The sequence below is a fragment of the Tachypleus tridentatus genome, chromosome 13 (genome assembly GCF_004210375.1).
Source record: "Tachypleus tridentatus isolate NWPU-2018 chromosome 13, ASM421037v1, whole genome shotgun sequence".
NCBI lineage: Eukaryota > Metazoa > Arthropoda > Merostomata > Xiphosura > Limulidae > Tachypleus > Tachypleus tridentatus.
Window position 1 is genome coordinate 238,513,384 of NC_134837.1, and position 13,193 is coordinate 238,526,576.

Below are 13,193 nucleotides of genomic sequence, written 5' to 3' on the forward strand. Positions count from 1 at the left end.
TTCTGTATATTCTTAATTCTGACATGGTTATGCGAACCATGATTGTAGAGGGTGTGCTAACACCAAAGTGTGTAAAAAGGAGCACATGAGAATGGACTCCTAAACTGGCCATTAAGCATGTTCTCTTCCAGAGAAGATGGTTACTTTTCTATGTGGTCTTGAGATAAAAGTTATCTTTTTCCTGTTAACAGACTGGGTGATGGCCTGGGACTATCCACTATCCTGCATTTAAATAAGTAAAACTGTAGATCATGTGTACAACGAATGTAACATGAGTTATTACATTTTGTATTTAAACTAAAGCTCTCTACTGTTAAGAAAGTTCAACACACCCTTAATAACCATAGGGCCGATGATAGTAAAATAGTTACGAAACTAGTCAGCTGAAATTTTCCGTAAATTAATTAATTTTTTTAGTACCAAAATTATTGTTTTGTTTTTCATTCTTAATAATTTCTCAATGTGCTTGAAAAGAAATGATCGTATCCTCACAATATGCAGATATGTGTGCCTAAGCCTATCATCTATGTAAGTGACCAAGTTTTTGTTTGACCACCATTTCAAGCCTTCAGCTTGAATAGTAAATGTCATATATCAGCAGCACCCCTAGTCTCCTGTGGCTGGCAACCAGTGATTCGACCAGACCTAGAGGTTGAGACAACCTTGGTTATATTATGTCTTGGAATTCTGTAGAGACCACCACATTCGATCTCAGGACTACCAGATCACAAATCTCTGAGTAGCCCTCATTAATATGTGCTTTATATGCCTCGTGTTTGATCTTCAGAGGTACAATTTTGTGTCGCTGAGGATTTTTCCTTCCTCAATCTAAGAATTCTCTCCGATAACTGTATTCTCTCTCTGTGAAAAACCTACTCATGAATATGTCAGGTTGTGAAAAAAATGGCAGTTTCTTTAGAACGAAGTTTTTACCATATAATATAACAAAAGTTAGAAAGATCATAGGGGAAAATAAATTGAGAAAAACGTAAAACTAATATTGATTTTTTGGTCGCGGCACCAATATTTCATCATACTTTATTATATTATCAGTTGTACTAATTCCCTGTTCAAATAAAGCAGTAATCATAAACATCAAAAGATTTGAAACAAAAATATGAATTTCTGTGTTTGAAGAAGTAAGAAATTGGATACAATTTGGACGAACTTTAAAGTAATCTTTATTAAAACCAATCAAAACAATGAAATTAAAGAAAAACATTATAAGATTGACAGTACTTTCTCTTTGCAGAACAAATGCTAAATTGTCTTAAATGTATTCTGTTATCGACTGACTACGATGCAAGAGTATGACAATTCCTATAGTGTATAACAGTATTTTGTAAAGTTAATTTCGTTAACGTTATTACTTATAAAGTAGATTTAGGGCTAACCTAAATTTCCTAAGCTAAGTGGAGTCTCATAAAATGTATTGGGTTAATAGGTGAAAAACCAGCAGAAGTAAGAAACAAATTAATTTATGCATTTGAATAATTACAGATTGAGTTATCTTATGTACTGATTTGTAACATTATTTACTTTGTTATGTAGAATTAGCTTTATTATTATACAAGTGTTTAAGCCTATACAGTTATCTTCCATTGATGGAATGTTATTAATCAATTTTGCCTAGTGCAGGTCGCTACTGGCATGTTCCTTAACACCAGAATTTGTTACGCTGATTTTAATTACAAACTCTATGTCATTTTATTGTTTTTCAATCACAGGAGCTGTATGTCACAAAACAGAAATATATTAAACTACTTCGCCAATTCAATTAACCATTAGACAGTCATAAGTTTCTTTGAATTATATATTTTAAATAACAACAGGTTATTGGTTTTTGTATTTCCATTCTATTAGTTAGTTTGAATATGTTTTTTATCTGACTTATCATCTCATTTTTTTCTGGTTTTCCTTTCTATAAAGGATGACGTTCTTGAGGATCTCATAGAAGATACAGTTGTTGAATTTCAAGAAGCAAACGCGCACACGTTGGTATGGAACACTGTTCTGAATCTTAGCAGAAAAATGAAGCTCCAGGAGTATACAGATCAGGTTTGTTTTGGTTTGAATTTCGCGCAAAGCTACTCGAGGGCTATCTGCGTTAGCCGTCCCTAATTTAGTAGTATAAGACTAGAGGAAAGACAGCTAGTTATCACCACACTTTTACCAACGAATAGTGGGATTGACCCTCACATTATAACGCCCCCGCCGTTGAAGGGCGAGCATGTTTGGTGTAACAGGGATTCGAACCCGCGAACCTCTGACTACGAGTCGAGTGCCTTAACCACCTGGTCATGCCGGACCATACAGATAAGATTGTTGTTTTATTTGGCACTGAACCAATCCTTTCCTTTTTATTCTGAGATGTACACATCATGCATTGTTGTCGTTTTACTTCTGTACGATCCTAACAGACCAATTCATGAAATTATGAGCCCATTTGTAACAGTGATTTCTCGTGCATGATATTACTTGCCACTAGCTTTTTAGTGGCCTAGCGGTTAGCGTGTCGGACTATGAATCAGAATATCCCAGGTTTGAGTCCTGATAGTCCAAATAACACTCTGCATTTTCGTCCCTGATAAACGTTATAATTTCTACAATCCATCATGGATGCTATAATTTGGACATCCCAGCATGTTATACTATTATGTAATAATTTACACGATCCATCATGCTATACTATTAGGTAATAATTTACACAGTCCATCATGCTATAACTATTAGGTAATAATTTACACAGTCCATAATGCTATACTATTTGGTTACAATTTATAAAGTTCATCATGCTTGATTATAATTTACACAATCCATCATGCTATACTATTTCGTTAAGAGTAGCTGCTTATTAGGTGACAGGTGCTTCTAACTGCTTTTCATTTGGTCATTAGTTCTAAATTAAGAATGGTTACGACTGAACGTTAGGAGTTTCTGGCTTAACTGTTCAGCACATGTATCTTATATGTTCAAAATACCGTAGCTAGGTTATACGTACTGCAAAAATATTTGAGAGGCTGATGACGCAAAAACATTTATAACAAATTGATAAGTCTCTCCGTGTATAAAATGGTGATACAAACCTCTAATCACTGTTTAATAATGTACATGTCAATAAATTAGATGTGCAACTTAACTGTTTCTTGACCAGCAAACTGCATATCCAGCTCTGCCCTTCGTAAAAGCTCGACAGATCCGTGTGAAGTCTAGAAGTTAAAAAAGATTTTCAGTTGCGCCACTTCTTGTTCAAAGCAGCTTAGTTCGCGGTAGAGATATGGTCAGTTTGGTTTGAAATCTGTTATCTGCGCTAGCAATACCTAATTTAACAGTGATAGACTAGAGGGAAGGCATAACCCACGTCAACTCTTTTATAAATGAATAGTGGAATTGACTGTAATATTATAATGCTCCCAAGATTAAAAAGGGGAAAATATCTGATGTGACGTGGATTCAAACCCGTGACCCTCAGATTGTGAGTCGAGCGCCCTAACTGCCAGGCAGTGCTGAGCCGACATGTGGTTAAAATGTATACTGTTTGAATTAAATTCAATGATAATCTTGATTTTTTTCTTCTACAGAAAAACATAATTTATATTAAGAAGGAAGAAATATACTACAAAATATTTTAATAATGGAATACTTCTCTAATTTAGGCTTAAGTTATTAATCTATCCCTAGTATAAACCAAAATTAAATGGTGTGAATCAGAAAACAGCGGAAAACTGAAGCAGAACTAATACCTTCATTATCACACTGTAACTGGATAATTTGTTATTGTATAGTTTGTTTATAATCAGAAATAAGCCTAAATACCGTTTACAACAATCTTTGGCTTGCAGAATTTTTTTGTGTGGTGTGAGTTTTATTTAACTTCGACTATTTACAATAGCTACTGAAGTAACAATATAAGGTCACTCTACAAAATTTTATTAACTTTCAATATATGAGAAAGTTTAATATGAATTTGGTTTTATTTTGAACTACTACGTTAACATGCCAAGTTTGGTCTAGATCGGTCAACTCTTTCGAAAGAAGTTTCATCTACAGGGAGACAGAGACACAGAATGTTTTCCTTACTATTAGATGCTTAACATCGCCGGCTTTACATGTGTATCGCACACATGAAGAACGCCGGTACTCTGAATTTTATACACAAGTTAATACTGCACTACATTAACATTTTTTATTCCTCCAGTGAATTATTTACTTCTATTAACTTCTTGTTTTATGAAAATACAATCTAACTGAATTTTTCTATATTACTGTACTTATGCCAATAAAACTACTAGAACATTATATCAAGCATCAGCCAATGTAAAGCCTCACACAACTTAAAAACTAGTCACATAAATCGCACGAATCGAGTGTGATCTCGTGTTTAACGTGTTTGACTGCGACCAGAGTTCGAAATGTGGCCTTACAAAGCTATTGTAAAAGTCAGGTTTCGATAAATTCAGAGGCTAAAGTAAAAATAGCTCTTTGTATATGCTTCACAAACAATATGTTACAATATGAGTTGTTGGTTGGCTTCCTTCTCTTGAGTCTGTAGTTCAGAACTTAAGACGGCCAAATCTGAACTCTACAGTTCGTTGATCTGGTGATTTAACCCACGAATGGAAATCTACCGAGGTTCAAAATTTCAATTGTGGTAATCACTGTAAACTCATTAACTGTTCTGTGATTATGGTTGCATTCGTTTACGTTTTAGTATGTTTTCGCTAATGCACTTAGATATATGTCTTTGTTTTATTACAGCTGACAAAAAACTATAAAAAACATATTCTCGACGACAACACTTCTAATCTACTGATAAAAAAATTTGCTCGTTTGGAAAAAGAGAATGACGTTTCAGAGAAGTGCGAAAAACTTGTCGACAGTAAGTTTTTATAAACTTTATGATTTGTTTTTAAATTAATGAAACTGCAGAAACGTATTATCAGTGGAATTAATAAAAAGTAATTTTGTTTTAGTATATTGATAAGTTATATTTCTAATACACTTCAAAAATTTATGGAATAAACATTGGTAATACTAACACTTTAAAATTAATTTTAAACTCCCGTAAACTTAGTGGTAAAATTCAAGACTTATAGCGCTAAAAGTCGGGGTTCGATATACATGGTGTGTGAAGCGTAGATAGTCTATTGTTACCTTTATAATTGAAGGAAACAAACATATTAATTGTAATTTCATTTAAGTATGTGTTTATTCTATTTTAGAAATTACTGGATCGAATTTTTTTGTTTATTAGCAAATCCATTTTGATCTATTTGCTGTGTTCACTGCGGGAAATCGAACCCCATATGTTAGAGTTGTAAGTTCGTAAACTTATCGCTATCTTACTGGGGAAATACTAAATCGAGCGTGACCAGTTGATTTTGGGACACCTGTCAATGTTCAGGTGTCGTCTTATTTTCTATAAATAATGTTCACATTCCATAAATCTCACGCTGTTTACTAATAATTAGGTAGAAACAACATAATTTACTACTTCCAGGTTTTTCGAACGATGGATTTAAGGGTGCTTAATATAGAAGGGGAGAAGTATATTGTACACTACTGACCAAAATTTTAAGGCCAATGAACATAAAGAAAAAATATGCATTTAGCGTCGTTAGACTCAACCACTTATTTGAGTAGAGTTTCGAATGATAAAAATAAGAAAAGGGAAAAATAAAAATAATTTTTTTTTTTTTTAGCATTTAATAGGGAAAACGTGAACACTATGAAATTAGCCTAAATACTAACTGATCAAAAGTTTAAAACCATACTGAAACGAAGCGTTAATCAGTAAACCACGTAACAAAATTTAGTCATTTATGTTCAAGCATCAGCGTTGTCAACATCTCCCACCGACATTTCCCATGTTATATTGGGTAAAATCACGGCAAAGGCTAAAAAGTTGACAGAGTTGAACGTGAGAAAATTGTCGAGCTGCAAAAGCAAGGTCTCTCTCAACGTTCTATCGATGGTAAGATTGGGGAGTAAAACTGCTGTTGCAAATTTCTTAAAAGACCCTGAGGGATACGGAACGAAAATTTCAAGTGTTCGGTTGTTGTTGTTTTTGGAATTTCGCACAAAGCTACTCGAGGGCTATCTGTGCTAGCCGTCCCTAATTTAGCAGTGTAAGACTAGAGGGAAGGCAGCTAGTCATCACCACCCACCGCCAACTCTTGGGCTATTCTTTTACCAACAAATAGTTGGGATTGACCGTCACATTATAACGCCCCCACGGCTGGGAGGGCGAGCATGTTTGGCACGACTCGGGCGCGAACCCGCGACCCTCAGATTACGAAGCGCACGCCTTAACGCGCTAGGCCGTGCCAGGCCCTCAAGTGGTCGGCCCAAGAAAATTTCGCCTGCGTTGAGCATGAGGATTCGACGGGTTGTTCAGCAAGACACAAGCCGATCGTCGAATCAGATTAAGGCCCTTAAGGACGAAAAATGCAGCTCAAGAACAATAAGACGGTATCTACGAGAGAATGGCTTTAAAAACCGTAAACGTCTTCAAAGGCCACGCCTCTTTCCACACCACGAAACAGCTAGGTTAAACTTTGCTGAGAAGCACCAAACATGGAACGTAAAAAAGTGGACGAAGGTTTTGTTCTCTGTTGAGAAAAAAAATTAACGTGGATGGTCCAGAATGCTTCCAACGTTACTGGAACGATAAGAATATTCCACCGGAGACATTTTCTATACGACACAGTGGAGGAGGTTCCATCATGATCTGGGGTGCTTTCTCCTTCCATGGAACAATGGAGCTTCAGGTTATACAGGGCGTCAAACAACAGGTGGCTACACTGGCATGTTGGAGAGGGAATCCTTATTGACTGAAGGCCCTCGCTTGTGTGGAAATGACTGGATCTTTCAGCTGGACAATGCTGCAATCCACAATGCTCGCAAGACAAAGGACTTTTTCATGGCGAATAACGTGATTCTTTTGGACCATCCAGCGTGTTCGCCCGAACTAATCCCCATTAAAAATGTTTGGGGTGGATGGCAAGGGAAGTCAATAGAAATGGACATCAGTTCCAAACAGTGCATGATCTACGTGAAGCCATCTTCACCACTTGGAATAACATTCCAGCCAGTCTTCTGCAAACGCTTATATGGACTATGCCAAAGCGAATGTTCGCAGTTATTCGCAATGATGGCCGTGCAACTCACTAATGAGATCTCTTGTTGGGCATTTCCTATCCTGTTTAGGACTTCTTTTTGGTATGGTCTTAAACTTTTGACCAGCTAGTATTTAGGCTAATTTCATAGTGTTAACATTTTCCCTATTAAATGCTAAAAAAGTTTTTTTTATTTTCCCTTTTCTTATTTTCATTTTTCGAAGCTCTACTCAAATAAGTGGTTGAGTCTATCAACGCAAAATACATATTTTTCTTTATGTTCATTGGCCTTAAGATTTTGGCCAGCAGTGTATCTATGAGATTCTGTTACTTTTTTTTTTTTTTTAGTTTGAAGACATGGATTGTAGTAAGACTTTTTGTTTCAGTTTTCTAAACATTAAGACTTAAATTAAGTTATTAGCTCAGCTATGGAATTATCTGTATTCGCTTGACTCTTCTGTTTAAAAAGTCTATAAATTTTATTAGCTTCAGTAGTTATACACCATATGTCAGTAATACACCATACTTTATTGGTAAAGCTGATCAGCAGTCAATTTGTGCTGTGCATAACACAGGGATCGAACACAGAATTTTAGTGTTGGAACCGCCAAACTATTTCACTCTTAAATAGCAATCCACTACTTGAACAAACAGACTTATCAATCTGTAATTACATTATGGGATAATTCATTTACAATTTTAAAACAAACATGATATAATACAGACTTTACTAAGAAATCAAGTACTTTTGACGGCAATGATTTAACTTTGTAAAACAAAAAAGTTTTCTCACTACGTAAATTGTATAGTTGTGAAATTATTTTAAAACTGCAATAAGTTTAATCTGCTGTTTTATTGAATACCGCATTTTATATTTATATTCAGATCGTAAATATATATTTGAGAAAAAATCTTTATTTTAATTACAGTTAAGATTATTAACATATATGTAAAATAAGAGTACAGAAAAGCTAAACCTTATATCACAAAATCTGACAATATTGTATAATGTACAGCGCTTTTTGTGTGGAAAAGGAGGAAGCGCTATGGTTTGTGAAATAGTTGAAGTTTAAGTAATATATTTATTGTTTTTCATGTGCATTCTTTATTTATTATTATAAAAATAATTCAGTTGTAAAAATTAGAAACTTATTTGGTTTGATTATGTAAGACAATAAATAATAATAATAAATCCCAACGAAGTACTCACGAGCATCCCGCGTTTTACCTAATTCGATACAGTAACGTGAACTGCATGTTCGCCAAGTTGTGTGGCGGGATTCGTAGTTAGACAAGGTTTCAAATCTAATCAAACAACAACAAAATTCTTCAAACAGGTATATACTGTTATGAGTTACAGCATGGAAACTCTGATGATTACCTTGTGGTTAAAAATTCAGTCACACCGACTCAGGCCTAGCGGGAGAGTTCATTTACTTTATTCATATACTATTTCGTATCATTCCTGCCTCACTCTTGCACGTTATTTTAAGAAAAGGTCCCCCGCTAGTACAGCGGTATGTCTCCGGATTTGCAACGCTAAAATCAGGGGTTCGATTCCCCTCAGTGGGCTGAGCAGATAGCCCTTTATGGCTTTGCTATATGAAAAACAAACAAACAAACATTTTAAGTAAAGAGTTTCGTTCCCTATTCCATTGCTCTCGTAAATGTTTATTACAACGTTTCTTCCTGAAAACCTTACAATTTACTAAAATTAGCAGGAATGGTTTAGGCCTTCCTGAAAAAAATAATGAGATGGTATCTCACCCCACTTCCCTCTCCAGCACTGATCATGTATTTAAAAGTTCACTTTTATTGACAATGAGAGAACAACGTTTCGACCTTCCTAGGTTCTCTTATCAATAAAAGTGTTAATACCCATACCAGCCGTTCTGAGATACATTTTTATTTCAAGTGGGTTTCTCATCATCAAAAAAAGTTCACTTATTGTGGTTTCTGAGCTAAAATGTTTTCACTTTATGAAAGTTATTTCATGATCAGTGTGAAAAATATATTTTATTATTATTTTTTATCACTTTTATTATTATTTTTTATCACTTTAGGCATTACATTTGATGTTCTCCTGTGCCAGTCGTATAAATGGATTAAATCAAAGAAAGTCACGGGCAATTATGCTTTCAATAAGTTACAAAACAAACTTTATAATCAATCGGTAAGTTCAATCGCTTTCTTATGGCTTTCCTAGATCGTTAGAATTACTGTATAAGGCATGCTTTTTAATTCGTATAATCGATGATTCTATTATACATAGGTGTTTTACATGAAAATAACCTTTTAATTAAATACTGACATTTTTACAGATTTTAAACCGTTTAGCAGAAAGTTATGTGATTCAAATGGAAAAGGATCTCAAAACTCAAGATTTTTATGAGATGAAGGAAAATCCACCAAGAACAGCACTTTCTATGCGTTAATACAGACTACAGCGCTCATCTAATTTAAACCAAAAAGTTTTGTGTACATTCTCTTGCCTAAATTCTGAAGGGATGAGTAAATTTAAAAGTTGTTTAATTCAGAAGTTCTACATCGCTAAAAGTTTCTTAATTCAAAAGCTAATTCAAGATCTTAAACAAAATATTTTGCTTTGTAATTTATTTCAACTGTATGGGTTCATCGTCGTCCTTCCTATTTATATTTATTGCTTCTGTCAATCGGAGGGAGTGATTTATATTGTGAAACCTGACAATTTTTTTTTCCGAATGTGTATAAAATATTTCAAGTTCATCATACCCATTTACTCTAGTGGATTTGCAGCAGTGTGTGTTTTAGGTTATTATTTCTTCACAAAATTATATCTAGATATATTCAATTGATTTTTTTCTTTACTTGGGAAAGCCGTCACCTTCCCACAACTATCTGCAGGCAGTGAAAGATGTGGGACGTTGTGGGCTTGAGCACCCGCATCTCGCTCTCCTAATTTCTATATCTATTGCTACTCTTTTATTTCTTATGTGAGACTGGCGAATGGAGGTTAAGATTGATAGAAGTTGTATCCCCACCGCAAAGTGGGTCCTACTTACGGAGTCACCTCTAAAACCTAGGATAATTTTATAATCTCACATTATAGCTTGTACATTGGGATCGGTCTGAAGAAAGTTTGTCCCACTCCTCAATGCAGAATTATTTCATCTCTGAGATGTTTGAGGGATTTCTTGCATGTACATCCCGTTTCAAGTCACCCCACAGCATCTCAATGGGATTAAGATCTGGGCTTTGACTCGGCCATTCCAGGACTCTCCATTTCTTAGTTTTCAGCCAGTTCTTGGTGGATTTACTGGTATGTTTTTGGTCATTGTCGTGTTGTAGGGTCCAGTTTCGCTTCAGCTTTAATTTTGTTACAGATTGTCTCACATGATCCTCAAGCAACCTCTGATACACAGTAGAATTCATGGTGCATTCTATGATTGTGAGCTGTCGTCCTGCTGCAGCAAAGCAGCCCCAAACCATGACACTTCCACCTCCATGCTTCACAGTTGGTATGAGGTTCTTTTCCTGGAATGCTGTATTTGTCTTACGCCAAACATGTCCTCTGATCTGGTGTCCAAATAATTCAATTTGGATTCATCTGTCCAAAGAACATTATTCCAGAAGTTCTGGTCTTTGTCTATATTCTCTCTGGCAAGCTTCAGTCTGGCTTTGATGTTTCTCTTAGAGAGCAAAGGTTTCCTCCTTGCACACCTCCCATGCAAGTTAAACTTGTGCAGTCTCTTTCTGATTGTAGATGCATGCACTTTCACATCAACAGTAGCCAGTGCCTGCTGTAGGTCCCGTGATGACATGCTAGGGTGTTTGGAGGCCTCTTTTAGCATCTTGCTGTCTGCTCTCGGGGTGAACTTGCTTGGACGACCATATCTGGGCATGTTGGCAGTTGTTTTGAAAATCCTCCACCTGTTGACTATTTTCCAGACAGTGGAATGGCTGATTTCAAAATCTTTTGGGATCTTTTTAAATCCCTTACCAGACTCATAAGCTGCTACAATTTTCTTTCTGAAGCCTGCAGACACCTCTTTTGCTCTCACCATGGTGCTCATTCTCACTTCAACAGTCAGGAGCACACCAAACTAAATGTCTGAGGTTTAAATAGGGCAAACCTCATTCAAACTGCTGAGTAACGATCTTCTAATCATGTGCACCTGGTGTGATACACCTGTGTGTGAGTTGAGCCATTTTAAGTAGGAATAAATGTGGGGGTGTCCTAACTTTTCCTCAGTTAAAATATGCATTTTTGTAGAATGACATTTACAGAAGATCTTGAAAAGTCTTTTCTTCAGTTTTAATTGTTTAGTTATATTCCTATAATCTCTCAATATTGTTAAAATTGAGATTAAATATCTATATATCCAAAAATGTTACAAAAATACACAGGCTTTCATAGGGTGTCCTAACTTTTTCACATGACTGTATATCTAAGGGTAATTTGCAGTTGTGGCTTATCATTTATCTGTTTCAAATATCTGAAACTGTATGATTTTTATTTTACAATAGATCAGAAAAAAATAACATCAAAACTTGCGACTCCTGTTATGATGCATATTCTATATATTCTAATATTACTAAGAGGCGTTTTTCATTAATAAACATAATTTTTTGCTGCTAATTACTGTCTACTACACACTGAAATACATCTTATTTCTACTCTTTTTATATCTAATGTACAAAATACTTTCTAAGACCAATTACTTTTTTAATTTGACACCATTTAACTTTATATAATGCAGTATGTATAAATATATACACATGCATATAATACATTATACTAAAATGATTTTGTTTAAAATAATCAAATTAGTAAGTTACGTAACATTCACAACTTATATAAAGTTGCACTGGAATAGAATATATAATAAATATATTTTCACATTGTTGTAACTTCTTGGGTTAATTCTGCCACTGTTAATTTGTTCGATTTTGAGAAGGGTATGCAAAAGCTTTTTTCCGACACAAACTATTCTTAAGTTCAAATTATAAATATATGTATATGTTGTGATAACCGATTTAGAATATCTAAGATGTGGATATTCATTGTACTTAATGGCATTGATAAATAAAGAAATGTGGAATAACTTGGGGTACAAAGATCATTCAGAAATAAACTACAACGAGTCATTCCTCAGCCATGATATGGCTGAGTATGGTTTCTTGTAAAAGCTGAAAACCTACGAATACAATGACCTGTTTCAAAGGCCACCCACATGATCCAGACAACTGTACACAACATAATCAGGAAGGATCTCCATCTGTAAGAACAACATAAATTGTTTCTCAGACATATTTTTTAAACCATCAAATACCTAAGTCACCAGAAGATGAACTTGGTATTGATGCTATTTCGTGTGAAGATACATTTATTAGGTTAGACTTTGTAATGAATATATCGAAACATGCACTAGGAAACTACAGTCCTCCTATACACTGTAAATTATAGATAGCATTAGAAAGAATGGGTGTTTAGAGAAGACAGCCTTAGGACGGAGCTTTTGCAATGGAAAACGTGGAATTGTGAAAATACAGAGTTGTCACATAGAATATGACTGGATGTGATGACACGATGAGGCCCCAATATTGTTTTGATATAACGTGGCTAAGAGGTAAATTGGACCCATTTTTTCCTAGAGAACATAAAATTGCCCAAAGTTTTGAGAAAATCACTAAAGAACTCCGCATCTTTATTGTGAACTAAAGATTTATTAAGGCCGAGAGACAAACAAAAACTAAGAGAGGGTTAAGTTAGTATTAACTGGTCACAGTTCCCTGCTGCCATTTGTGGCAGTTTCTGTTAACGATTCGACCCTCAATTGACCTCATATACAGGAGTGCCATTTCACGAATAAAGGACTGGGGTGGAAAGAAGGAGGCTGACCTCGTGTGAGCCTCCCAATTCCAGCGACGTATTTTGCACGTATATGTATTCATGTGAATTAACTAGAAATGTATCACTGAAACCGCCACTACTTTAAGTTCACTTTCGAGCTACTATCGGCCCACCCCAAATGATGCAATTCATTCATAAATGTCTTAATGTTAAAATAGTTCAGTAGAAAATTTCATAAAGAA

At 35.1% G+C, this 13,193-nt stretch overlaps 1 protein-coding gene across 4 annotated transcripts in view; it reads left to right on the forward strand.

The window, feature by feature from the left end:
• LOC143240812 (uncharacterized) overlaps positions 1-12,193 on the forward strand; it is a 31,615-nt gene extending 19,422 nt beyond the window's left edge. For all 4 annotated transcript variants that reach the window (XM_076483917.1, XM_076483920.1, XM_076483916.1 and 1 more), the window contains exons 6-9: positions 1,930-2,058; positions 4,759-4,879; positions 9,182-9,291; positions 9,440-12,193. In XM_076483917.1, the coding sequence (XP_076340032.1) occupies positions 1,930-2,058; positions 4,759-4,879; positions 9,182-9,291; positions 9,440-9,553 (474 nt within the window). In that variant the 3' untranslated portion in view covers positions 9,554-12,193. The remainder of the gene's footprint in view (positions 1-1,929; positions 2,059-4,758; positions 4,880-9,181; positions 9,292-9,439) is intronic.
• The last annotated feature ends 1,000 nt before the right edge of the window (positions 12,194-13,193 follow it).